A 27,702-nucleotide genomic window follows, 5' to 3' on the forward strand; every position below is an offset into this window, starting at 1 on the left:
TCTTGTTTTTATGTATACCAACATTTAAATTATTTGAACATTTTGTTATTTTATACATTATTTAAAGGACGATTTTGTGAAAGCTCCTCTTAACAAGATTAATTTTTTTTTTTTTTTGCTGCATTATATTTTTATCGAACTTTTATCGTATTCTCTATTTTTTTTTTTTTCGTCGAGCTTTTTAGTTATGCTGTCCTATACTTTTTTATTTTATCATATTGTTTTTGATACTTTTTTATTTTATCATATTGTTTTTGATACTTTTTTATTTTATCATATTATTTTTGATACTTTTTTATTTTCCTTTTTATCTTATCCTAAAATCGATGCACCTTATAAATTATGAACTATTCTAAGGAATAAGTTTTTTAGTGTAAAATTTTTTTTTTCTTTTTTCTATTTATGTACAACCAATGTGAGGAGGAAATATGTATTATATAAAAAAGTATGAACACAAGCTTTTGAGTGAAACTTTAAGATTTTTAGGCTTTACAATAAAATGGGGAATTCATGAAAACGGGTATTGGTTAACCAACTTAAATTATTCGTTTGATTATATTTTATCAAACTTAATCGTAAAATATTTTAAGGATAAAAGTAATGAACATACGTGTTTTATTATATGAATGATTGTGTTGTACCTCTTTTTGTTATAACATTTAGGAGCTTTCCACCCGTGCTTTGATGGGTGATAGCTTACCCATATATGGACACGATACAGTATATATGTGTATTTGTGTAAGTGTATTTGTGTAAGTGTAGTTGTGTATGTGTAGTTGTGTAAGTGTATTTGTGTAAGTGTAGTTGTGTATGTGTAGTTGTGTATGTGTAGTTGTGTAGTGTAGTTGTGTATGTGTAGTTGTGTAGTGTAGTTGTGTAAGTGTAGTTGTGTAAGTGTAGTTGTGTAAGTGTAGTTGTGTATGTGTAGTTGTGTAAGTGTAGTTGTGTAAGTGTAGTTGTGTATGTGTAGTTGTGTAAGTGTAGTTGTGTATGTGTAGTTGTGTATGTGTAGTTGTGTATGTGTAGTTGTGTATTTATGCATGTCTATGGGTATTTGTATATATAGGGGTATTTGTATGTATATGTATAAATATATACATATACATGTACATATATACATCCCGCGTTTGTATATGTGCGATATGCGTTTCCTACAGAAGCAAGGACCGTTTTAGACGTTGGGTGTGGTTATGGGTACTACGTGAATGAATTGAATTTTCATAAAATAAAGTCCTTTGGTGTGGATGGTAATTTTAAGCTAGTTAATTCCCTGAAAAATGGTCAGTTTGTTCATTTGTTTTAGAAAAATGTAAAAATATATATTCTTTTCTTTTGCTAATTCTTCCTGTGTGCTACGAGTGTTACCATAAGTTAAGCCTCCTATGTATATATATATGTATATATATATGTATATATGCGTATATGTATATATGAGCGCAATGCAAGTATTTCTTTTCAGAAAATATATACACGCTTGATGCTACAAGCGAACATTTTGTGCCCAACTTGCTTGAAAAGATTAACATGTCCAACAAAAAAGAAGATATGAAAAAAAAAGATCAACTTTTTGAAAAGAGTAAAGCTATAAAAATGAGTACAGAAAATATAAGAAACATTTTAACATTTGATTACGTGTTGTGTCTGAATGTTGGTGAATACATCCCTAAGGTTAGCAGAGAGAAATGATAGGACGTGCGTATGTGTGTAGTTATATGTGTAAGAGTATGTTTGTGTGGTCATGTATGTAAATATGTGTGTGTAGGCATGTGTGTAAATATGTGTGTGTAGGCATGTGTGTAAATATGTGTGTGTAGGCATGCGTGTAAGCAAGGGCATATATATATATATATATATATATATTTGTATATGCATGATGAACACTTTGGTTTTGCAGAAAAAGGAAGAAGTGTTTCTTAAAAATCTTGACAGAATAAACAGACGAGGAATAATAATATCATGGGACATACCCAACAATTTTAATATAGGTACAATTAATGAAAAAAAAGGAGAAGAAATACTAGATCTTTTTTTAAATAATTATTGCTATACATATGATGAAAAGACTAGTAAAATGTTTAGAGAAAACTGCAGCAATAATGTCCTTAAAAATTGCATATACATTTTCGAAAAAAAAAAAATTTAACTTCTGAGTACTGCATACATGTGTACCGCGGCAATAGTACTTAAATTCAAGTGAAATGTCTAGCTGTTTAGTGGTTTAACCGCTTGACGGTTTAACGGTCTGACAGCTCAACCGCTTAACTACTTAACCGCTTAACTACTTAACCGCTTAACTGCTTAACCGCTTAACTGTTAATTTTCTTTTTTTTTCCCTCATTAATAAATTGAACTCGCCTAATTTTTAAAGAAGCGCAATTGCGTATAATTACTTATGCCTTAATATATATGCACATACATCGAGACATAAATAAATATAATTGCCAATAAATAATAGTTTTGCTTTCTGTGTGAACATCTTAGCAGTAAGCTAGAATTAGCATGACAAAGATGCATAACATAACAAAATATGCAACCTACAAAATAGCAAAAGATGATAATACAATTAGGCAAAAAAATTGTCGGTTATGGTCTGCTGTGTACATGTGAAAATATTAAAAAAAAAAATTCGAAAATCTGTAAAATAAAGGAAAAGAATGAAAAAAAATAAGTAAAAGTGGAAGTAAAAGTGGAAGTAAAAGTGTAAGTAAAAGTGGAAGTAAAAGTGGAAGTAAAAGTGAAAGTAAAAGTGGAAGTAAAAGTGGAAGTAAAAGTGAAAGTAAAAGTGAAAGTAAAAGTGAAAGTAAAAGTGAAAGTAAAAAGTGTTTTCTCTTTTTTGTCAACTTAAAAAAAAAAAAATGTATGCTCAAAATTTATGCCAATCATATTTGTGCATAAGATGTAAAGCGGTTACTTCGTATATTATGACATGTTCAGGTCATAATGAAGGTGAAAAAAAAATTGCGCATAAGATGTGTAATTCGTATGTTTATATGAATATATATATATATTTAAGTACACACGCACATATATATATATATAAACATTGCAAGGATTTAATTAAGTTCTATATATTAATGTCGATGATTGTATTCTCCTGATATAACTGAACATTATTTAACTACTTCTACATGGTTCTAGCATCATTTTATTGGCAAATTTATAAAATATGTAGGAAGATCGGGGTAGAGAGGATATTTTATTTTCATGCAAATTTTTTTTTTTTTTTGTTATTTATTTTATTTTTTTATTTTTTATTTTTTAATGAAACATGTACGTATACATACAAGCATGAAGCACAGGTGAGAGAAATAAATAGCTATTACACACGTAAAAATATGCTTCTTCGAAAAACATTTATTATTTTGTTGTATATCCTCTGTAATGTTTGTAAAATGTGAATTGATGTGTAATGTAGAAGAGAATTAAACTGAAATGTAGCTTATGCATTATATGAGAAAAATGAAAAAATGAAAAAAATTAAAAATGTACAAGACGAAAGAAAGAAATAAAATGAGTAACTACAATAAAACAAATAATAATATTATGACAGGAATGGCCATTTTGTAAGCATTGTTTAACACGCAAAATAGGAAAAAAAAAAAAAAAAAAAAAAAAAAAAAAAAAAAAAAATTTTGAGGGAAAACAACAAAAATGAGAAAATATAAAAGTGTACGGATAATAAAGTAAAAGGAAGGCACAAAAAGTTAAGTGTACACATCATATATATATATATGTATATATACGTATATGCCATATAAACGCAGAATAAAATAAATAAAAACACATAAGGAAAACCATAATATAAAGGTATAATACTTGCCATAATTATAAAAAGAGAAAATAAAATTTAAATAAGTAAAAAAAAAGAAAGAAGAAAGTTCCTTGAAAACGTTTTAATGGGAGAAACATTAAAAGTTGGAATGAAAAAAATCGAAAAAAGAAGCTGTCAAAGCGTTAATAAAATTTACAATCATCATATTAACGTGAATGAAGGAAATAAAGACTGTAAGAATAGCAATAATAATATAATTTTTGCAAACGGACACAAAAATAATAGTATAGAGGAGCATAATAAAAATAGAAAAATCGCCAATATAAGAGTGAATTGGGTTGATTATAATAATGGGAGGGGTGGAAATGATTACGCATCGGATAATAAAAAGGTATCGTGTATTTATAAACAGGCAGAAATGAAAGCAGAAAAGAGGGATGATAAAAGAGGAGAAAAAAAAGAAAATTTCATATCAAAAATTGTAGGAGTAGAAGAAAAGGGTAAAAGTAAATCGATAACACGAATGACAACAATAATGGAACCGAGAGGGAATACCAAAGATAAAATGGCCATCAATAGTAATATAGTTAATAACATTAAAGAAACAAGTTCAGAAGTTCCTGATGGTAAAAATGCTTTTGTAAAGTTAAACGATAAAAAAATAAAAAATTCAAAAAATTTAGTAAATGATAAAGGACAATTATTACATATAAGTATGAAAAAAGATAAAACAAAAATGAGCGTTAATAATTGTAATAGAAAAAGTTTTGAAAAAAATGGAACAAATTGCTCCAAAACTAAAAATAGAGAAAACAATGAAAATAAAAAAAAAAATAAAAATAAAAAGGATTTACTTAATTCTTTGGAAATTAATGGAATACAGATAAAAAATAACAAATTCATTCTTAAATTTAAAGATAAATTAAATAAAGTTCATAAGTACTTTTTTCCCATATATAAGTATGGCGATGAAACTATTGCAAGAAACAAAGCAATTTTATTAAAAATTCATATGTATTCTTGTTTATATTGTCAGAATGGTATTCTTTGTAATTTTGTAGAGAATTATACACTATGATATCTTTGCAGGATTTTTAAAAAATTATTACCTCTCTCCAAAGTTGAGCTAAAAAATGTGAACACTTTTTTTTTTTTTCTTTTTTTTTTCAAAAAATATATAAATCATATTTTAATGAATATATTTGTTTAGCATTTCCACTTTGTAGAGGTACACGCACATACAAATATAAATATATATACATATATGTATGTACATGTATAAATACCTCGTTCTTTTCTTCTCTTCTACTTTTCTTCTCTTCTTTTTTTCTTCTCTTCTTCTTTTCTTCTCTTCTTCTTTTCTTCTCTTCTTCTTTTCTTCTCTTCTTCTTTTCTTCTCTTCTACTTTTCTTCTCTTCTTCTTATCTTCTCTTCTTTTCTTCTCTTTTTTTCTTCTCTTCTTTTCTTCTCTTCTCTTCTCATCCTTTTTCACATAAAACTTAGTAGATATTCACCACTATACCTGGGTATTATAATAAACATGTTGTTATGCGCATAACATTGTCGTTTTTACATAGTTTTTTTTATTTTTCTTATTTTTCTTATTTTCCTTCATTTTCCCCAATTAGAAATAATATATAGTTCCTCGTTTTTTCTCAAAACTTATTGGATAATGGTGCTGATTTATTTTCCCTTTTTTTTTTTTTTTATTAATTCAGTAAAATTAAGCAGTTGTAATAAGTGTAAAAAAATGTTCTGACTTGTACATAAACATTTTTTATTACACTTGTATTATTACTTTCACCATTTGATTATTTTATTTTTTTTAAATATAAAAATAAAATTGACGTAAGATAATAATCTACAGATTACCTAGCTTGTGCATAATTTTTTTTTTTTTTTTTTTTTTGTAATCTATAGCACATTCCTGATTAAGTCAGGTAGTTTTTGCTCCTTTTGTATGTTTTTTTTTTTTTTTTTTTTTTTTTTTCACATTTTTAAAGAGAATTTGTCCATTAACAAAATTGGTCGTAGTACATTCGTTTTGTTCATGTCGCAAATTTCTCCATTGCAAATAATTTCATCAATTATAAAATGAGTTTTATCAATATTAAACATGATGTCCAGTTCACAAACATTTTCATAATACTTATCTAGAATTTCAATAATGTTATGAATCATTTCAAGTATGGCAAATTCGTTAACATCCTGGTTTGTAACACCGACTATTAAATATAAGCTAGCATATCTAAAAAAGATGGAGGAAAAATAAACAAATACGGAATTGGTATGGAGTGGAATAAGTGAATGAACAAATGGTGGTACACATTCATGTATATACATTTGTGTGTGTATACGTATGTATGTGCATATGTATGTGTGGATGTTCACGTATATGTACAAATAAATACAAATATAAACTGGCATATTTGTATTAGCATTTTAACAAATTAATAAGGACACAAGGTCAGCTGTGCTTTAGTAGTTTTTTTTTTTTTTTTTTTTTTATTTTATCTTTTTTCCTTTTTTCCTTTTTTCCTTGTGAAAACAACTTTCAACTGATAGAGCATTTGAGGAAAAATATACATCTTTTTTTATGCATTAATTAACCTTCTGTATATAATTTTATATTCTCTATACTGCAAAAAAGAGCACTGATAATCAACTCGAGATAAGCATTTTCTTATTAGTTCTCCCTCCAATATTGTTTTCTCTTCGATACTTAAGTGGTTATAGTACTGACTTAACCTGGTTTGCCCTTGTTTATTAACCATTAACAAAAACTCAATCATTTTAGCTTTTGTGTCGTATATTCAAATAAACAAAATAAAACAAAAAAAAAGGCATAAAATTAAATATGCAAATTGAATGTATAAATAAGGAAAAAGTACTTGAATACATACACATTATAAGCATGTATACATTTAAATAAAAAATAATAAAATACTAAAAAGAGATACACCATATGAAACACGCATATGGTATTTTTGAAAAGGAAATAATTTTAATTTTTTTTTTTGTTCTTTCGGTAAAGCAGTTATGTATTTGGCCTAAACTTACGTACATTGTTTTATTGTTTTGATGTTTTATCGTACTAATGTATTGATTTTTTATAGTATGAATGTATTGATGTTTTATCGTATGAATGTATTGATGTTTTATCGTATGAATGTATTGATGTTTTATCGTATGAATGTATTGATGTTTTAATGTATTAACTTTTTGATTTTTTTTTTTTTTTTTTTTTTTTGGTAAATAATTAAATTTTTGCGTTTAAATGTAATATGGATATTAATATGTATATTTTAAAATATGAATATTAATTTGTATATTTTAAAATTAAGAGCAGTTAAAAAAGGCGAAGTAATGCAGAAATGATATTATATGTTAGGTACAATTCTGTTATTATAATGGGAAATAAGCATAGCAGGAGAAAGAAATATGAGTTATGTGAAATGCAGTATGAAAAAGGTTTATTATTTTTAAGCAAAAAAGAGATATGTTTACCTATATTGTTTATTTTATGTACATACATATCGTTTATATATATATATATATATATATATGACTGCTCATGTGAAACAAACACGTCCATAAATAAGAACACATATGTATGTTTTCCGTGCCAGAGTCTATTTAGAAATTTGTCTGGTCGTGTTATTTCAAAGCAATGTTGACCATTATAAATATTTTTACGCAAGCATGCATTTGCAGTAAAAACACATACCTGTGTACACACATATATTGAAGTGTACATCTATTTATACGTACATATACTATATATACTTGTGTACCTTTTTTTTTTTAAGAATTCGAGTTAAAATTTCCCTGGAATGAAATTATTAAATGGGGAAGTCATGATTTAAATGTAGATATAAGCATTATAACAATTCAAAATATAATTGAATATATAAAGGATATAACAATGGATGAAGAAACCTTCTTTCATATGACAGAAGGAAATAGTTTAGATGCATTTCATTTTGATGAGAACTTTGTTCTGTGGGCAAAATCATTATTAAAAGAAATTAATAATTTAAAAAAAGTAAGATATAATGTTGTTCCAAAACTAATCAGCGAAAATGAATTTTGGCTTAGATACTTCTCTACCATAAAAATGATCATTGTTAAAGAAGCATTCAAATGTACCAAAAATTGAATTTAAAAAAAAAAAAAAAAAAAACATACATACATATATATATATCTATTTTTTTTTTTTTTTGCTAGCCATTTGGTGGAAAATTGAAAATTCTTACAGCTAGCTTTTTTTTTTTTTTTTTTTTTTTTTTGTCACACACCTTTTTAAAATATGCCCATAAAAAAGGAAAAAAATATATATGAACATATTTATGAGCGAATATGTGTAAAATATGAATTAAGGCGTAATGCACGTGGGGTATATCATATGTTTTAAGGACAAGCTTGAAATATTGGTAATTCGACAAGAAGTATTCTAAGGTGAGCATATATACATATACATACATATATATATGTATGTATATAGATTTTAATGCAGTTGCTTTTAGTAGATATATAAAAAGAACGTAATTGTAAAGGACACAAAAATAGTTAAACTAATGCAAGGCACATAAGGGCATTATAATACACTTAGGCATGATTGTCCCAGATTTTACCCTGATCTCATTTAAGAGAAGTACATATATGTGTGCATATATGTTTGTATGTTTGTAAATTAGCCAGTATATAGGCCTATATACGTATACATACATATACATATATTCGTATATATATATATATATATATATATATATATATATATACCCATGCACACATATAGGTGCAAACGTGTTTATCGTATACTTGCCCTCAGGGCACACCAATAAATTCTGTGCATTAAAAAAAAGGGGGTTAGCATAATTCGAATTAACCGGAATAGAGATAACTGTGAAGTTATAATCGAAAAGAATGATACAATATAATTGTTTTTTCTTTGTATTTGTTTGATTTTTTTTTTTTTTCTTTATTTTTTTCATTATGTTTTTCTTTATTTTTTTCTCTGTGTTTTTCTTTATTTTTTTCTCTGTGTTTTTCTTTATTTTTTTCTCTGTGTTTTCTTTATTTTTTTCTCTGTGTTTTTCTTTATTTTTTTCTCTGTGTTTTTCTTTATTTTTTTCTCTGTGTTTTTCTTTATTTTTTTCTCTGTGTTTTTCTTTATTTTTTTCTCTTGTCTTTCTTATTTACCATTTCTCTTTTCTCTTTTCGCTTTTTATTTTATTTTATTTTTTTTTTTTTGTGGCATGAAAGTTTGAAAATATTTAATATTTTTCTTTTTTTTTGCATTGTCTTATTAAAGATTAAATGTAAAAGAATTATGAAAATAAAAATTAAAAAAGTTTAAAAATTATTTTATAAAATTAAAACAAAGAGAAAAAAAAAAAAAAAAAAAAAAAAACAGGAAAAACAAGAACAAAAAATAATAGAAAAAATAATAGAAAAAATAATAGAAAAAATAATAGAAAAAACAATAACAAAAAATAATAGAAAAAACAAAGACAAAGATAAAAACAAAAAAAATAATAGGCAAAACAAAAATAACAAGAAAAAAAAAATTAAGAGTGCACATTTTTCATTAACCGCATTTCGTTTTTTAAATAACTCTACATTCTTCATCCTTATGTGTATGTGCGCATAAGTAAAATATGTTCACTTTAATGCAAAAGCTAACATATAAATAAAATGGAATAGCTCTGTGGTTACTTTTTTGTTTCTAACGAATGAATGGTTTTGAGCAATTTTAGCATATGATCTTCAGCTTTTTCTAAAAGATGTTTTTTCGTTGATAATTCACTGACAACATCATTTACTTCTTCGAGTTCATGTTTTTTTTCTTTTATATCTTCTTCATCTAAATCATGTTTTTTATATGTATAATCATTTTCTTTATCGGCCCTTAATTTTTTTCTTTTGGGTTTAAATTGTATATAGTCCTCTTCCTCTTCATCGTCATGGTCTCTTCTTTTTCTTTTTCTCGCTTTTTTCCTTTTCTTTTTTAGTTCAAGTTCTAAATCCTCATCGATATGTTTCTTTTTTTTTTCCCTTTTCCCTTTCTTTTCAATGGGATACTCTTCGTCTTCATCATTTTCACTATCCTCATCAATCATTCTCTTTCTGTTCCGATAATCGTCATCTTCATACGATGTAGAAGCTTCAATCATTGGTATATCATCATCTTTTCTTCTACGTCTATTTCTTTTATATTTTTGGTATTTTTCATTTGTTATATCTTCCTCTTCTTCTTCATCATCATCATCTTGGTATTTTTTGTTCCTTTTTTTATTTTTTTTTTTTCTCCTCTTGTTCTTTTTCTTTTTTTTTTTTTTTTTTTCTCCTTTTTTTTTTTTTTTTTTTTCTTAATTTCTTATTTTTTCTTGAAGATTTGTCCTTACGAGATTTTTTATTTTTACGTCTTTTAGTTAATGATAATAAAGTACGTTTTTTAATTAATTTATTGTTTTTTGTATCTTCCTGTATTACAAGTGAAGTTATCTTAACTATGCTGTTTAAAATATCTTCATGTTTTATTATTAATTCTAAATTTGAATTTTGTCTTTCTTTTACTAAAATGTTTATAGGAGTTATGATTTTATAAAAGAAACTCCATTTGTATAGGTAACTGTTTCTTATATGTATGTAGTTTTTTAAAAATTTTAAAAATGAGTTATTATATTGTTTTATATCTATATAATTATTTGTATCTTCTGTTGTATGTATTAAAAATGGAATACCACCCTCCTCCCAAGTATTTTTTTTTTTTGTTTCATTTGGGTCATAATGACTTTCTTTTATAATATTATAATTTTTTCCTTGTTTTTTATCTATATAACCAAGTATATTTAAATAATTTTTTAAGATGTAAAAATTGCCTGTTGTCTTTTTATGAAAAGATAAAATTATAATAAGGTTAACTAAAAGTACAATAAGGTGCTTTCTCTTAAATAGACCTTTTATATACATATAATAATAGCTATCCAAATTTAATTTAAACATTTTCCGCTTTGTTATTTATTTTTTTTTTTCTTTCCTTTTGGTATAATAATATTATATATGTATATATATATATATATATACATATATATACATATATATATATATACATATACATATATATACATATATATATGCGAATTTGTGTAAAGAATTACATTTTTTCCTTCTTTTCTATTTTTTTCATTTTGCACATTTTATTATTAAAATAATTTTCGAAATAGGAAAATTTTGTAGTATTTGTGTCTACTAAAAATAAAATATGCGATTTTTCAATGCAACAAAATTTTCTTTAAAAAAATTATGAACAGAAGAGAAAATAATCGTCTAAAGGAAAATATGTATTGCGGCGGGATATGGTACTTTAACTGCATTATTTATAGTGTTACGTGTTTATTATTTTTGCTATTATTTTTCCATTATTTTTGCCATTATTTTTGCTATTATTTTTGCTATTAATTTTGCCATTATTTTTGCCATTATTTTTACCGTTATTTTTGCCTTTATTTTTGCCGTTATTTTTTATACTATTTTTGATATATTTTTGCTTTTTTTTGCTATTTTCATTGCTCTTTTTTACTTTTATTTTTTAGATTTATCTAATATTTTTTATTCATGTGTTGCACAGTTAATACAGGTAGATTTTTTTTTTTATTCAGATTAATTCAACATTTTTTATGCGGCGTTGTACAATATATGCAAAGTGTATATATATATATATATATACATATATACATATGCATATACATATACATATGCTTATAAATATACATATACATATTTTTTTTTACTAGTGCAAGCGCAAAACGGAGAAAAAAATTAAATAATTTTAGTATTACAAAAAGGGGGCATGTAATAATATGTACAAACATGGCTGCATAAATGTGTATACATAAAAAATGCTTACAAAAAAGTGTAAGGAGAGCAAAATACAATAAAGAAAATGAAAACACACTGATTTGTTTTACATACGTACATATATCTATGTATGCGTACGCATATATATATATATATATGTATATAAAATTGAAAATGATAAAAAATACTTTCGTTATATTATTTCTGGCATAATGCATAATTTGAAGTTTAAAAGCTATTTTTACAATGTTCAAAGGAATAGTATACGTATGTATAAATATATATTGGTGAAACTATGAGAAAAAAAAAAAAAATGATATTTTTAAAAAAGCGTTAATTGTTATTACGATCTATATATATATATGTATCTCCATATAAATGAGGATGGTTTTTTTATATTATATTTTTAAAAGGAAAGAGAAAAACGGAATTGAATATGAAAATGGAAATTTAAAATTCAGGAAAAAGATAAGAATTTTTATTCTTTTTTATTTTTTTTTTATTTTCTTATTCTCTGATGAAATTTTCTCAAACATGGAAGAATAAATGTTTAAACGAATGAGAAAATTAAGAAAATATTATAAAAATACGGTAAAAATGAGGTAAAAATGAGGTAAAAATGATGTAAGATTATGAAAAAAATCAAGGACAAATCAAGGGCAAATTAAGAGAAAATTTTATTATGAACTGTTCATGCGAAATTGCACTTTTCTGTCTTTATCAAACGAAATAGTTGCATTTCTGCACAGCTGTTATGATATATATATATATATATATATATATATATATATATATAAAATTGCATATTTCATTAGTGCTGAAAGATATGAATGCAGTTGTTTTTTATTATTAGATGAGTATATAAATATGCGTTTGTAAGTCCACGTGTATGTTTGCATGTACAGAAGTTTGTGCATATTAATCTACATTGTACACACATGAATAATATATATAGTACTAGTCAATTTTGTAACACTTTCTTAGCAATTATAATTTCTATATTATCTTCGTTTTCTTATTTAAAGATTTTTTTATTTCGCTGTTTTGTTTATCTATTTGTATAAAAGAATAATTATTATTTGTATAGACATCACTTCTTCACTAATTAATAATATTTCTTTATAAACGGAAGGAAAGAACTCTATCATTTTTTAAGCATAATGTGAGAATAAATCCTCAGAACAGTTAAAAAGGGGAAAAAGTATTTTCAAAGAAAAAATGAACAAAATAGGATAAAAATATTTTTGATGTTTAAAATTTTTCTTTATTTAATAACCGTTGATGGTTAGCATTATAGGGATGTATTTCCCCCATTTGTTTTCGCGCTATTTGGTCTATTTGGTCTATTTGGTCTATTTGGTCTATTTGGTATTTTTGGTTTATTTGGTCTATTTGGTCTATTTGGTCTATTTGGTATTTTTGGTCTATTTGGTCTATTTGGTCTATTTGGTCTTTTTGGTCTATTCGCTCTATTTTTTTTTTTTTTTCCTTCTTTACAGCATATAAAAGGGGAAAACATGGAAATATGTAAAAGTTTAAAGATTATAATTCATTCGTTTATTTAATTTTTTAACGCATAGTTGTTAATGCGTGAATTGATAGTTCAACCCAGTAACTTATTCTGCATGTTGGTGCCCTGTCTATACACACTTAACGAAGAGAAAAATGGAAATATGCGAATGCACATGTAGGCGAATTGTATATATTAACCATACACACATATATGCACATGTATATACATTTTTGCTGAAAAATCAATTTTTTGAGATCAATAAACAAAAAAAAATAAAAAAAAATAGGAATTTTGTTTTATAGTAAAGATTGACATTAATTTTTTTTTTTTGTTATGTTTCTTTTTTACAACATATCGAATATTTCAGTTGTGTGTACAAAGAATGAAATTTTTTTTAAAAACGAAAAAAGACATATCAGTGTACATTCGTGCGTGATGAACATACGTATATGATATACATATATGTATGATATATATGTATGATATATATGTATGATATATATGTATGATATATATGTATGATATATATGTATGTGCATATGTAGACATATTTATGCATAAAATCAAGGGTAATATAATAAATCGAAGACATAAAAATTAATTAGGAGAGCATTATTTACAACATAATAAGTTAAATTCAAGGTGGAAAAAAATAAGGACGGGGGGAACAAACAAAACATTATAATGGAATTTACGCACATAAGATTATTTAAAAAATTGTAAATTATGAAATAGAGTTGAAACATTTTATGTATTTTTTATAAATTTTTATCTAAAATGTGTACAAAGAAGACTATAAGTTTATTTTTACTTTTTATGTGTTATTATGTTGATGGGAAAAGTGTTTTAAGAAAGAAAAATCGTGTGTTTGGTAATACTCAGTTAACAGATAAATTAGATAATAAAACAGCTTTTTTAAATTTAAAAAACGTCAAAACGCATAATGAAAATAAGGAAAGGGCAGTACTGCATAATAATTCTGAACATTTGAATAAGAATTCTTTAGAAGCAAAAAAAAATGAATCGTTCATATTTTTAAAAGCCAAATCGAAAGAGAATGAAAATGATGACGATGAAGACAGCGATGATGAAGAGGATGAAAATGGAGGAAACCAAAGCGACAACAACAGTGAAAATAATAGTAGTAATGATGAGGAAAGTGATAATAATAGTATTGATGATCATAACCATAATGATAATAAGGGGAATAATATGCAACCAAATAATTATAACCATCCGATGAATAACAAGAACAATAATCCTAATAACAGTGCATATACGGCTCTTCCTCCACCACCCCCCGTAGCTTATCATCCTTCCAGCTTACCAAAAACTGCTTCAGGAATAGTAGGGCATGTCGTTTCGAAGGTTTTTACAACGGGCTTGCAGTTGATGGGCGTGCCATAGAGCTCGTTTTTGCGCACTCTTTCAAAAAAAAAAAAAGCGGAAAACGCTAAAAACGCGAAAAAATAAATTCATTTTTGTCTTTTTCACTTTTAATCTTGATTTTAAAATTTTCCAGTTTCCCAACAGCTTGATAAATAAAACAAGAAAATTTTTAAACGTTTCATTAAATATTGCATTAATGAACATAACAGTTAAGTGCATATTGCATAATTATAAACGCTCTTTTTTTTATTATTTTGTTTTTTTTATTATTTTGTTTTTTTATAAGAAAATATTTTTTCCTTTTCTTTAATTATCATTATATAATCATAATAATTTTTTTTTTTAAAAAACATGGCCATTTTGAAAAGAATTTTTTTCACAAAAAATGTTTTATATTGCACATTTTTATCCTGCAACATTTTATGTACACGTTCATAATATTAGAAGTTCGGAATGAAAACGTATATACGATGAGAAAGGGGAATAATTTAAAGAAAAAATAAGATAATACGTATATGTATACATATACACACATATATATATGTATACATATAATATACGTGTGTATACTCTCTTATAACTTGATGTATTAGGAGCTGATGAGGCATTCTTACAGCTTACAAAAGAAATAAACGCAAAATATGGGCTAAATTTTGGGGCGGAAACAACACAAGACTGCATTTCCGTACATATTTTATATATATAGTATCCTTTACTAAATATTAAATTGCATGTATGAAATAAATGTAAATGTAATAAAAAGAAAAAAACATTTCATTTGGATAAACAAAAATGTAGTCAATCAATTTTTGAGTAAGTACATGTATAACTGTGTAAATGCTGTGCTATATTTGAAAAAGGTTGAACAAAAAATTAATTATTGAACACTGTCGTTCATAATTTAAGAATTATAAAACAGTTGTATAATAATGTAGCATAACGAAAAAGATAAAATTTGTGCAGAAACTGGTATTTAAATTTGATTAATGGGGAAGCTTGACGATGGAGACTGCGCTTACAAACAGAGCATAATTTTTTTTTAAGTACACACATGAATAAATACACATGTGTATATTTACAAAAGTTAGGGATTAAGTAAACTCTTGTTCGCGTTCATCTTGAAAGCAGAACGTAACTATGTCAACATTAGAAGCAAATATATTTCACTCTCTTTATATAGTAAAATTGTTTTAACGTTTGACTAACTCCGTTAAGAATATATTCATTTCAAAAGACAAATAATTTATAAAAATTTTGCGTAGCATGTATGACTGTGTTTTATAAATATTCAAATTTTTGTTCCGCCAAAATGAGAAAGTGCTTTAAAATTTTATATATGTAATGTTTATTTTCTGGCTTTCGCACAAATGTAATCTTCATTAATACGCAAGAAAAAAGAGGTACAACCTTCAAGCTTACTCACACGCACAAATATACAAATATACATATGTATATATATATATATATATATATATATGTGTCCATTTGCTCTTATACGCATGTATTATTTACATGTATACTTTTCCTCGGTAATTCATTGGTGTGTGCGCACATATATTTTGACTTCATTTATTGCATTATATGTAACATTTAGGGGAAATTTAAATTTTCTCTTTTCTGAATTATGAACATGTTAATAATACACTTAGTGCGTACATATAAAAATATAAACACACACACACACACAAAAACATGGATGCTTAAATTTGGTATTATATAATCCTGACTATTTTTTTTTTTAAAAAACATTGTAGAATACAAATAAAATTTTTATAATTACTTATTACACTTGCTATTCTGGATGTTAATAAAAATATCTTTAGAGGGTTTACAAAAAAAAAAAAAATAATAAAAAATGATTTAACGTTAAATGCGTAAATTTTTATATTACTTTTCTTATCAAAACTATTCAAAAGAGAAAAGGGAAAATAAAAAAGAAGGAAAAAATTAAACGGGTATACACCACAAGATGTTTGAAAAAAAATATGCAAAATCAAAAAACGGAAAAAAGCAAAAAAGTAATAAAATAAAAAAGCAAAAAAGTAATAAAATAAAAAAGCAAAAAAGTAATAAAATAAAAAAGCAAAAAAGTAATAAAATAAAAAAGCAAAAAAGTAAAAATAGAAAAATGAAAGAACAGAAGAACAAAAGATGGTTCATGAACATGTACAAACATGTGTTTGTAAAACGTACTCGTCAATAAGCTTCAAAATTTCTTGTTGCACCATGGTACATACATGGTAATAAAATATATTAAAAAAAAAAAAAAATGCTAAAAAAAGAATTTACATGTACACATATGAGTATATATATTTGTATATATGTGTATAAATGTGTATACATGTATATATATACATATACGTACAAATGTGTATACATGTATATATATACATATACGTACAAATGTGTATACATGTATATATATACATATACGTACAAATGTGTATACATGTATATATATACATATACGTACAAATGTGTATACATGTGTATATATACATAAACGTACAAATGTGTATACATGTGTATATATACATAAACGTACAAATGTGTATACATGTGTATATATACATATACGTTCACTCATTGTGGAAAAGAAAAATTTCTATTTGTCCAAAAGGTATACACATGTAATTTTATGATTAAAATTTACAAGAAAAAAAAAAAAAAAAAAAAAAAAAAAAGTTATAATTTATCTTAGTTGTGTAAAGGAATAATTACACATACATATGTGTTCTTTTTTCTTGTTTTGTTTTTTCTTGTTTTACTTTTTCCTCATGATGGTATTTTAAAAATCATTATAAAAAAAAACAAAAAATTTCTTTTCCTTTTTTGTGTTAATTTCTATTTTATAAAAAAAAGAAAAATTAAAAAATAAAATTCCCGTTTTAGTAAATTATAATAAATGTGCTACACCTTTTTCAGCAAAGAGAAAGGGGGAAATAAAAAAAAAATAAAAAGAAATAAAAATATATATATATATATATATATATATATATATATATATATATATAAAAGGAAGATATTAATACGTACTAAATAAGAAGATGAAAATTGAAAATATGATAAATGAAAAAAGAAAGATAGAAAAATAGTAAAGTGTATCTTATAATTTGTAGAGAGTTATTAATATATTAATAAGTGCTAACGCATAAATAATATATTTCTACTTTTCTTTTATATATATATATATATATATACACTATATATAATACATTATATACATACAATATATGAGCACAATATATGCAGGTAGTATATGCAGACGAACATATATTTATGTATATATATTTATTTACATATGTGTACACATATGGACACGCACATATACGTATTTGTTGTGCTATTTTAAGTTTTAATTCAATGTTTTAATTAGAAATTTTCAAGAATTTTTTTTTTTATTTTTGAGCACATAATTAATTTTAACGTTATAGAGTAATGCAAATAATGATTATTTGAAAAAAAAAAAAAAAAAAAAAAAAAAAAAGTGGAAAATATACCTCCTGCGTAGTTTTGCACATACACATATAAAAAACGTTTGTGTAGATAAGTGTAAAAACGATCAACGTATAAGCGGCCATACGAATAAACGCATGTTGTAGGTGCTAAATTTTTGTGGAAAAAATAAAGGTTTTTACCATTTTATATATATATATATATATATATATATATATATATATATATATATATATATATATATATATATATATATATATATATATACGTATGCATATACATGTGAAAAGTTGCACGTACGTTTAGAGAAATAAGAGTGTATAAAAAAAAAAAAAAAAAAAAACATAAATAATATAAATAGTATAAATAAAATAAATAGTATAAATAGTATAAATAGTATAAATAGTATAAATAGTATAAATAAAATAAATAGTATAAATAAAATAAATAGTATAAATAAAATAAATAGTATAAATAAAATAAATAGTATAAATAGTATAAATAAAACAAATAGTATAAATAACATAAATAACATAAATAACGTACCATTTGGAAAATTATAAAAGCAAAAATGTATACTTACGGCGTAGAAGGAGATGATACATATTTACCTCAAGCCCAATATCCTTCTCCCTATGAAAATCAATATCAACAAGATGAAGACTCACCAAGTCCAAGAGGAGAAAATCATACTCCATTTATAGGTTATTTTAGTTCTCATTTATTAAGAACGGGTTTTTTTTTACAATGTGTATCCTTAGTATTAATGTTTGTATTTTATTGGGCATTTGGAGGAACGGGTATATTTGTATTTGATTTATATGCAGGTCCAGAATGTGTTAAGGTTTCAAGTTCTTTTCATTTGACTATATCTATATTAATGGCAATATATTTATTAGGTACATTATACATAGCCATGTTTCAAGTTTTTGTAGCAGATAATAGTAAATGGTGTCGAGGATTTAGAGCTGGGTCTAAATTATTATCAGCAGCTGTGACTTTAGATCTTTTATCTTCTATATTAAGATTAGTTCAATATTTATATGCATATTTTTATATGAGTATGAGATGGTGGGCACGATATCAACAAACAAAATCAGACTGGACCTTATTACATTTTGGCAGCATTGTGCACAGCTTTGCTTTATTTATTTATGGAGCTGCTTTTTTTTACATGGAAGCTTACCACGATGAGGGTACCTACGAGGAGCTTGCTTGGTCCAATCTAACCTTGTTCAAACTGGCCGGACTTGCAGGTACGGATGTGCACAATTAAATAGGCATTTGTATGTGCATATGTGTATGTTTGTGTATGTACATTTTCTTCTGTGTTTATTTTCTTGTTTGTGTTTATAATGCCTCTTCGGGCGGACGCAAACATATAGCACAATTTATACCGCTTTTCCATTATGCCAATTTCCCTCTTTTTTAGAATTGCTAATGGTGTTTTCCGGTTTTGGAGCCTTTTTCTCGATATTGTTGTTGGGAGCAATAATGTGTGCGACAGTTTGGGCTTTTTCTTTTGAGCCTTTGTTAGAAAAATGGTCTCCAGAATTACACAGTAGAGATATTAATGCAGATGTTTTACCGGAAGTAAAATATGATGGTGAACAGTGTGCATATAACGAAGAAAATGTTTATGAACCTTATAATGTAAACCCAGAAAATATCGAATATGGAGAAGAAATGGTTCAACAAAATATGAAAGAAAAATATGTAAATGGAAATTCTTATGATCCAAATATATATGGACAAAATAATGGTATACCAACCACCTATGATTATTCACAGATTGAAGGTCAAATAAAGAAAAATGCTGAAATGGGTGTTTCTGAAAATAATTATGTCAATACTAGCCAATATTGAAAAAAATTCCAAAAAAAAAAAAAAAAAAAAAAATTCCGAAAAAATATATGACCGGTACAGGTGAAGCAAAGTGGTATATATATACGTATGTATATACACATATTTGTAAATCTCTGGAAAATGTGGAAAATGTGGAAAATGAGAAAAATGAGAAAAATGAGGAAAATAAGGAAAATAAGGAAAATAAGGAAAACTTTATGAAATCCAACTAATCAAGAGAAGGCCATTATAGTAATATTATAGTAGATATGAAAAAAGTAATGAAGCCTATTTAATAAAATAAATTTTAATGACATTTTTTTGACAATTGTTTTTTTTTAATTATATGTACGTTCATAATTTTATCATTATATCATTTTAACTTTATTTATCCTTTTTTTTTTTTTTTTTTTTTTTTTTACTTTTTTAACTTTTTTTTTTTTTTTTTGATGGTATTAAAAATAAAATTAAGATTTATCACTGAAATATTATAAAAATAAATATATGTTGTGTATATATTTCCAATGTTCTTCATAATTTTCCGTACACAGTATATGCATTTAATATATATATATATATATATATATATATAGTAAGTACTTGTCTTTTTTTTTTACTATACTATATTATACTATTTCATACTATATCATTCTACATTATACTATACCATATGATATTTTGTTATTGTAAAAATCTGCCATATATATAAGCACATATAAATATACATACATAACTGTTGAAACACACATGCTGATATACGTGTTCAGGGTACATTGCTCACTCAGTAGATGGGCTGATGTAGCCTGCATGTTTGCTCCATACGAGAATAAATATGTGTATATATATGTGTATATATATGTGTATATATATGTGTATATATATGTGTATATATATGTGTATATGTATGTGTATATGCACGTGTATATATATGTGTATATGTATATATTATATATGTAAGTGTATATATTATATATGTATGTTTGTGTATGCATTTTTATTTATTCATTTGTTTCTAAAAAAGCAAAGCATAATTTTATTTTGTTTTTAACAGATTAATTATCCCCCTGCATTCAAAAGCTTCATGGCATTTTTATTTGTTTAAATTTTTTCTTATGCTATAAATCCTACAGTAAATTTTAACGAAAAAAAAAAAAGAAAAAAAGGTAAAAGAAAATGAAATTGTACATACAGTATACTTTATAATGAATACACCCAAATATGTATATAAATAAAAAAAAAAAAAAAAAAAAAAAAAAGTATGTTAAAAAAGGAAAAAAAAAAAAAAAGTTAAAAAATATTAATTCGTGAATATGGTGATATGAATGATGAAAAATAAGCAAATTTAAGGGGCTAAAAAAATTATATCAAATTAAATTAAAAGGCCACGTTGGCATTTCGGAAATAGTTAAAACAGGATGGAGCTTTTGACATATAGGAGGTGAGGGGGGGGGAAAAAAAAAAAAAAAAATAACAGAATAGGGATGAAATATATACTTATGTGAAATTATGAAAGAGAGTGGATATTCATTTTTATTACTTTTCCTACGTATGCGTACTGTTTGGAAGTGTATGTTGCCATGTACATACATGTATGTATATAATTTATTAGTATAGAGATATATAAGAGAAATAATAAACCCCCCTATTTGTATTTTTTTTTTTGTTTTTTTGTTTTTTTGTTTTTTTGTTTTTTTGTTTTTTTGCTTTTTTTTTTTTTTTTTTTTTCTACCTTAATGCATAACCATTTGGAATTAGATCAAAAATTTTTTTGGCTTCATATTATTATTTTGACATTTTTATTAAGTGTTTCCTTTAGTGTTTATAATTCAAAAATTATATATATATTTTTTTTTTTTTTTTCCTTTTTTTGCAAAAATGTAAACAAACAATTGTCTATAAATTTATATATACATATAATATACATAAATACATGTATAAATATTTACATACCCAAAATATATATGTCATAAAAAAACTCATTTAGTTTATTAACAAATCAGGCAAAATGGACAAATATTACGTAAAAATTGACTTAAAAAGTGGGCTACTAACATTTTAACAATATAATTCTTTATATATATATATATATATATATATATATATATAAAAGGCCTCTTTCCGCATGTCTAAATTTCTGCAGGGGCTTCCACCCGTACAACAGTTAGCAAGTTGGGGAGGGGGTTAGGAAAATTTCTTATCTTGTTCAGATATTTTATTTCCCCCTTCTTCCCTCCCTCCTGCGTCTTCTTCTGCTGCATTTGCATCCGCATCTGCACCAACATTGGCGTTCCCCTCATGATGCTGTTCTTCCACGTTTTCCACTTCTTTTTCTTGGTCCTCCTCTTCATTTAAGACAATTTTGTTCTCTTTAAAATTTTTCTTCTTTTCTAAATTTTTGTCCATCTTAAGCATCAAATTGTACAAGAAGTTACAATCTGTTGAGAACTCCTTATTTTTTACAATAGCATACAGGTCAATATATTTGAGTATAAACAATTTTGCTAGTCTGAATTTAAAAACAGGGTTATTTTTGCTCTTTTCGCTCTCTTCAATTTCATTAATAGGATCATTATCTATATGCATTTTTTTCTTATAGTCTTCTAATTTTTCAATTAGTTTTTCAATAAGTATATTTGTTTCGTTTTTACTTTTTTTCATATTTGTAACTGCGTCACTTTCGTCTAATTCCCAAAATTCGGCTTCTCTTCTTAAATATATCTTATTAATTTCTATTAAAAAGTTATTCATGTTATTTATAGAGGGTGTTGTACTTGGAACTGGATTCATTTTCGCCATGTTTTCGTCATTACCAGTTGGTACCTCCCCCTCGGTGCTGTTATTCGTTATATTATTATCATATGCATAATAATGCTGCATAAATTTTGTGTATTTATACATATTTTTCATTAAATTTTTATTATTTTTGTTTAACTCATAATAGCTTTTCATTCTTTTATTCAATAATTCGAAATTTTCAATTATGTAAATTAAGTTTTGCACAGGATATGAACTGTCCGCACTTTTATTATAATCGTGCTCCTTCTTAACGTTGATGCTGTTGTTACTACTTGGTTTTACTACCTCCTTAGCATTCTTTTTTTCCATTTTCATTTCGTTATGCCAACTTTTAAATTCAAATTTTATGTCTGAGTTATCTTTGCTTGGCTTTCCAGTCAACTGCTTTTTCCAAGTATACCAACAATATTCTTTTAACAATAAAAGTCTATAATAATATGAGTTTTTCGTGCTCTCTAAATAGTTTATTAAATCCTTTATGAACATGTACATAATTTTTTTCGTCTTTTCACTAACTAATTTGTTATCTCTGTTTTTTACATCCCTTGAACTGGCGATAATCAAATGACTGCTTTCTCCTTTCCCACTTCCAGGAATAATTTTGTTACTGTTCTCTTTGTTCTTTAAACTACTATTATTGTTACTATTACTATTAATATTGCTGATGTTGTTGTTGTTGTTGTTACTTGCCAGGTTACTACTATTCGTGTTACTGTTTTCTTTGCCGCTCTTTTGAGGCCCTTTGTGCATTCGAGAGTTTGTGGATGCATTTTTATCCTCACAATTTCTGTTCTGATCTTGGGAATGGGTAGTAGACAAATGACTAGTTTCTAAATTATTATGTGTACCACTCACACGATTATTAATCTCCTTAGTTTTTATTACAGTCGATTTTTCAGAAATGTCGTTCATCCCATTATCCTGACCATGTGCAGGTAAATTTGTGTAATTTTCTAAAATATGTAATTCGCAATTTAAATAGTTAAGGACTAGGAGAATGTTGAAAAAAAAAACATTTAAAAAATTTTCATCCCGTATTACAATATTATATATATGTCTATTCCCAAGAAAATCAAAATCAGAATTGTGTAAATATTCTCTTATCACACTTATATTCATAATATTTTCTTTTTTCAAATTTTTTATAAATGCATAAAATAGTTTAAATGATTTGTAAACATCATCTAACTCTATCTTATTAGTACTGGCAAACATTTCAGGGAATCTTACAAAAATTACAAGATAAATATAGGATAGATACACTTTGTAATTCTTATTCGCTTCATTTACATTATTAAATAATTTACGGCATGTTAGATTTTTTTCGGTGTTCCCCATTTTGTGTCTATCCGGAGTTCCGACACTGCAACTGCTGCTGCTGCTACTGCTTCTTCTACTGCTGCTCTCTGTTCTCTTCCTTTGTTTGCCCCTTTCTTTGCTCCGCTCCTTACTCCTATCCTTGCTCTGGTATTTGCTCCTGTCCATGCTCTTGTCCTTGCTCCGATCATTACTTCCATCCTTACTTATCGCATCTTTTCCATTATTCGATCTGTTCCTTTCCTCATCAACTCTCTTGACGCTGTGCATCGTGGTGGTGCTAGTGCTTGCCTGTTCGTCGTCCGTTACCTCCTTCTCCTCCTGCTTGTCGCTGTTACTGTTTACATTTTTCTTTTTTTTTGAAAGCGGCTGTTCATTTTTTCCCTCGGTTTCTTCCACACTGCTAGTTAAACCCACGGTTGGGTTTTTCCTTTTTGTGCCTTTGGATGAAGAAACGTCTGAGAAAAACCTGCTGTTGATTTCATTATGGATGATCGTTTTTACTTTTTTATAATTTTTAATATTTTCCCTAATGGTTAGTTCATATTCATCAAAAAGAATTAGTTCATCGTTTAGGCTATTGGTATGATGTTCTAATGAGTCATAAAATAAAAAATTGCAATTATTTTTTACTGACTGTCTGTTGCAGAAACCTAAGTGATTAATAGGTAGGCATTCAGATAATAACAAATTGAGAAAAAATATATTAAAGGATTCTTTTTTTTTATTATTTAGACTATTTTTTTTTTGTAAAATTTTTATAAAACCTATTAGTCTAGCTCCAACTGATTGTATTTTTACTGGATCGTTGAAAATAATTGAGTTTTGAAATTCTTTATATTTTTCTATAAACTGATTTTTATTATTTTGAAAAAATATTATAAGACGCTTTATGTAACTCACTGAAATCGCATTTGCAAAATCGTTAAGTATATCGATAAAATTTATTATGTTCAAATAATAAGGAGTTAAGTGCAAACATAACTCACTGAATATAACAATTAGAGTTGCAATAAGTTTATTGCTTCTTACCTTAGCTATAATTGAGAAAAAGAAGCCCTTTAACTCAGTTACAAAATTGGTTAGTATTCGGTTATATATAAATTCGTTTATCTCAATGCATTTACCATTTTGCATGGAGCTGCTTCTAACCATTAGATCGTCATTTGTTAACTTATCGATTTTGTTATCTCCGTTTAGATTGCTTCCACTTTCATCATTGTTACCAGCATGCATGCCACCTTTACTCCTATTTTCATTTCTATTACGAGCAGCATCATCATCAGTAGAACCAGTACTACCGCTAACACCACCAGTATTGCCACTCGCATCGTTTTTACGGCCATTGTGGTTCAAAGAACCCGGACTAGACAAAAAAGTAGACTGCTCCTTTTGTTTTATCTTTACATTATGATTGCTAAAATAATTATTATTACTATTTTCCCTATTTTCATACAACTCAGCATAATCAATAATATGAAAATTGGTGCTTATCATATCTTCGTTCTGTACATTGTTCAAAAAGACTTTCAAATAATTGCATATTAAGAGTCTTGTATGTTTCCCATTTAAAAAAAGAATATCTCTCTTAGTACTTGTTTTCGCTTCTATAATATTTTCTTGTATTTTTGTTTTTATTTTTTTTTGTATATTTTTTTTTTTATTATCCTTCATTAAAGCCTCTTCCAAACTGTCCATATTTAAATAACGTCCTCTAACAAATAAATTAAAGAAAAAAATAAAGTGCGACGAATCTTTAACAAGTTTATTTGTATTATAATTTTCTGTATTATCTATGAACAGTTTGTCCTCTTGGTATTTATCAAAATATTCCTTTTCTAAATTTAGAATGGTTAAATAATCATTTTTCATAATTTTCAAATTTTTTTTTTTTTTTTTTTTTTTTTTTGTTCCACCTCTTTCTTTAATAATGTATTTTCTTTGAACAAGTTCCTTTTTTTTATCTTTTCCAACTTGTAACTCCTTAAGAAGAAATTAATGAGCTTCTTGGCATATTTGTAATTGTTCCTTTTCTTCTGTTTTGCTATTCTATTGTTACTGTTACTCTTCCGGTCTGCTTTTTCCCTACCTAAGTTACCACTGCAGTTATTGAAGTTACTATTGAAGTTACTATTGCACTTACTATTGCGCTTACTATTGCCATTATTATTACTGCTGTTATTACCTTTACCATTACCTGCGTACTTATTTTCCCTTTCGCTTGAAGGAGAAAGCCTTACTTCATTTGATTTTGCCTCATTTGTTTTAAAGCTCATCATTAAAACTATTCTTCCCTGGGTTTTTCTACTTCCTGTTAGCCTGCTATGTTGTTTAAGTTTTATCTTTTGTTTTTGCTTATGCTTAAGCTTTTACTTTTTCGTTTTTCGTTTCTTCTGCCTACTTCCGATTGAAAGGGGGTATTTGCAATCTGTATTTCAAGTAGGTTGTTCGTTCGTTCGACCGCTTAACCGTTCAGCAGTTTGTGTAGTTGCGTTTCATTTGTTGTACTTACCAAACGATTTGTTCTTTTTTTTAAAAAACGAATAACTGTATTTAATCTCTTCAAATTTAATGTAAATTTACTTCTTTTAATATATATATATATATTGAACATAATATCTACGTCCTTATACAAATTTATAAATGTTCAAATAAACAAACATATATAAAACATATGTATACATATATATATACGTATATATAATTATATTTAAGTATTTGCATTTAACATTATGTATATATTTTTACCGTTCGTTAGGATTTTTTTTTTTTTTTTTTTTGAAACCACCTATTATACGACAAAATCCATTTGATCAAATGTACATTCAAAAAATGTACCAAATGGATAAATATACATGTACATATATATATAAATATATACTTAATATGTACAAATATACATACATATAATGTACATATATTATACATACGTATTATAACTACACATGTATATATATGTTATATATATTTATAAATATAAATTTATTTTATTATTTTTTTTATTTCCTTTTCTCCACTCAACAGTAAATGTAAAAACGGGAGAGGTGCAGTTCAATAAGGAAAAGGAAAAATTTGAATTTCAGAGAGAAAAAGAAAAAAGCAAAAAAAGAACTATATGCTGTAATACAATTTTTTATAATATATATATATATATATATATTTATATGGTTTTATATTTTTAAGAAAGTTTTAAATAAACAAATGTAAAATAATTAACAGCGTAGTTGTACACATACGGAAGATATTTTAAAGAGGACGTTATAAAAATATAATTATATAAAATTTTGTGAGGACGATAAAATTTATCATATTATGACTTTTAATTGAAAAGGAGTAAAAAGCATTACGAAAAAAAAAAAAAAGGAAAAAGGAAAAAGGAAAAAAGAAATAAGAAATAAGAAATAACAATAAAACAAAGCAAACAAAAAGAAAACATAGCAACGTAAAACATAGCAACGTAAAACATAGCAACGTAAAACATAGCAACGTAAAACATAGCAACGTAAATCATAGCAACGTAAATCATAGCAACGTAAAACATGGCAACGTAAATCATAGCAACGTAAAACATGGCAACGTAAATCATAGCAACGTAAAACATGGCAACGTAAAACATAGCACAGTAAAAGGAAAACAAAACAAAGCACACGTTTGAAATTAAAAATATGATGAATTAAAAATTGAAAATTCCAAAACACAAATGAGAGATAAATTTTATAAATTAAATTAATTATATAAATATTGAAACAAA

General features: G+C 25.7%; 8 protein-coding genes across 8 annotated transcripts; 5 read left to right on the forward strand and 3 right to left on the reverse strand.

The window, feature by feature from the left end:
• Window positions 1-428: 428 nt before the first annotated feature.
• PmUG01_05039500 (conserved Plasmodium protein, unknown function) lies at window positions 429-2,143 on the forward strand (the record flags this gene model as incomplete). The annotated part of the gene is made up of 4 exons (XM_029003614.1): window positions 429-597; window positions 1,158-1,280; window positions 1,460-1,668; window positions 1,895-2,143. 4 exons carry the CDS (start codon window positions 429-431, stop codon window positions 2,141-2,143), a joined length of 750 nt encoding a protein of 249 aa, XP_028860542.1.
• A 1,777-nt stretch (window positions 2,144-3,920) lies between these two features.
• On the forward strand, window positions 3,921-4,850 carry PmUG01_05039600 (conserved Plasmodium protein, unknown function; the record flags this gene model as incomplete). Its single annotated transcript, XM_029003615.1, has 1 exon — window positions 3,921-4,850. The coding sequence occupies one exon, from the start codon at window positions 3,921-3,923 to the stop codon at window positions 4,848-4,850; it is 930 nt and encodes a 309-aa protein (XP_028860543.1).
• Window positions 4,851-5,761: 911 nt separating this feature from the next.
• On the reverse strand, window positions 5,762-6,564 carry PmUG01_05039700 (AP-4 complex subunit sigma, putative; the record flags this gene model as incomplete). The annotated part of the gene is made up of 2 exons (XM_029003616.1): window positions 5,762-6,020; window positions 6,383-6,564. The coding sequence occupies 2 exons, from the start codon at window positions 6,562-6,564 to the stop codon at window positions 5,762-5,764; spliced, it is 441 nt and encodes a 146-aa protein (XP_028860544.1).
• Window positions 6,565-7,182: 618 nt separating this feature from the next.
• PmUG01_05039800 (BSD-domain protein, putative) lies at window positions 7,183-7,931 on the forward strand (the record flags this gene model as incomplete). Its single annotated transcript, XM_029003617.1, has 2 exons — window positions 7,183-7,243; window positions 7,582-7,931. The coding sequence occupies 2 exons, from the start codon at window positions 7,183-7,185 to the stop codon at window positions 7,929-7,931; spliced, it is 411 nt and encodes a 136-aa protein (XP_028860545.1).
• Window positions 7,932-9,486: 1,555 nt separating this feature from the next.
• PmUG01_05039900 (conserved Plasmodium protein, unknown function) lies at window positions 9,487-10,780 on the reverse strand (the record flags this gene model as incomplete). The annotated part of the gene is given in 2 exon segments (XM_029003618.1): window positions 9,487-10,095; window positions 10,109-10,780. The coding sequence occupies 2 exon segments, from the start codon at window positions 10,778-10,780 to the stop codon at window positions 9,487-9,489; spliced, it is 1,281 nt and encodes a 426-aa protein (XP_028860546.1).
• A 3,145-nt stretch (window positions 10,781-13,925) lies between these two features.
• On the forward strand, window positions 13,926-14,555 carry ARP (asparagine-rich protein; the record flags this gene model as incomplete). Its single annotated transcript, XM_029003619.1, has 1 exon — window positions 13,926-14,555. One exon carries the CDS (start codon window positions 13,926-13,928, stop codon window positions 14,553-14,555), a length of 630 nt encoding a protein of 209 aa, XP_028860547.1.
• A 4,009-nt stretch (window positions 14,556-18,564) lies between these two features.
• On the forward strand, window positions 18,565-19,859 carry GAPM2 (glideosome associated protein with multiple membrane spans 2, putative; the record flags this gene model as incomplete). The annotated part of the gene is made up of 2 exons (XM_029003620.1): window positions 18,565-19,249; window positions 19,426-19,859. 2 exons carry the CDS (start codon window positions 18,565-18,567, stop codon window positions 19,857-19,859), a joined length of 1,119 nt encoding a protein of 372 aa, XP_028860548.1.
• Window positions 19,860-22,019: 2,160 nt separating this feature from the next.
• On the reverse strand, window positions 22,020-26,230 carry PmUG01_05040200 (conserved Plasmodium protein, unknown function; the record flags this gene model as incomplete). The annotated part of the gene is given in 2 exon segments (XM_029003621.1): window positions 22,020-25,841; window positions 25,856-26,230. 2 exon segments carry the CDS (start codon window positions 26,228-26,230, stop codon window positions 22,020-22,022), a joined length of 4,197 nt encoding a protein of 1,398 aa, XP_028860549.1.
• Between the last annotated feature and the right edge of the window lie 1,472 nt (window positions 26,231-27,702).

This window comes from Plasmodium malariae (genome assembly GCF_900090045.1).
Source record: "Plasmodium malariae genome assembly, chromosome: 5".
Classification (NCBI taxonomy): Eukaryota; Apicomplexa; class Aconoidasida; order Haemosporida; family Plasmodiidae; genus Plasmodium; species Plasmodium malariae.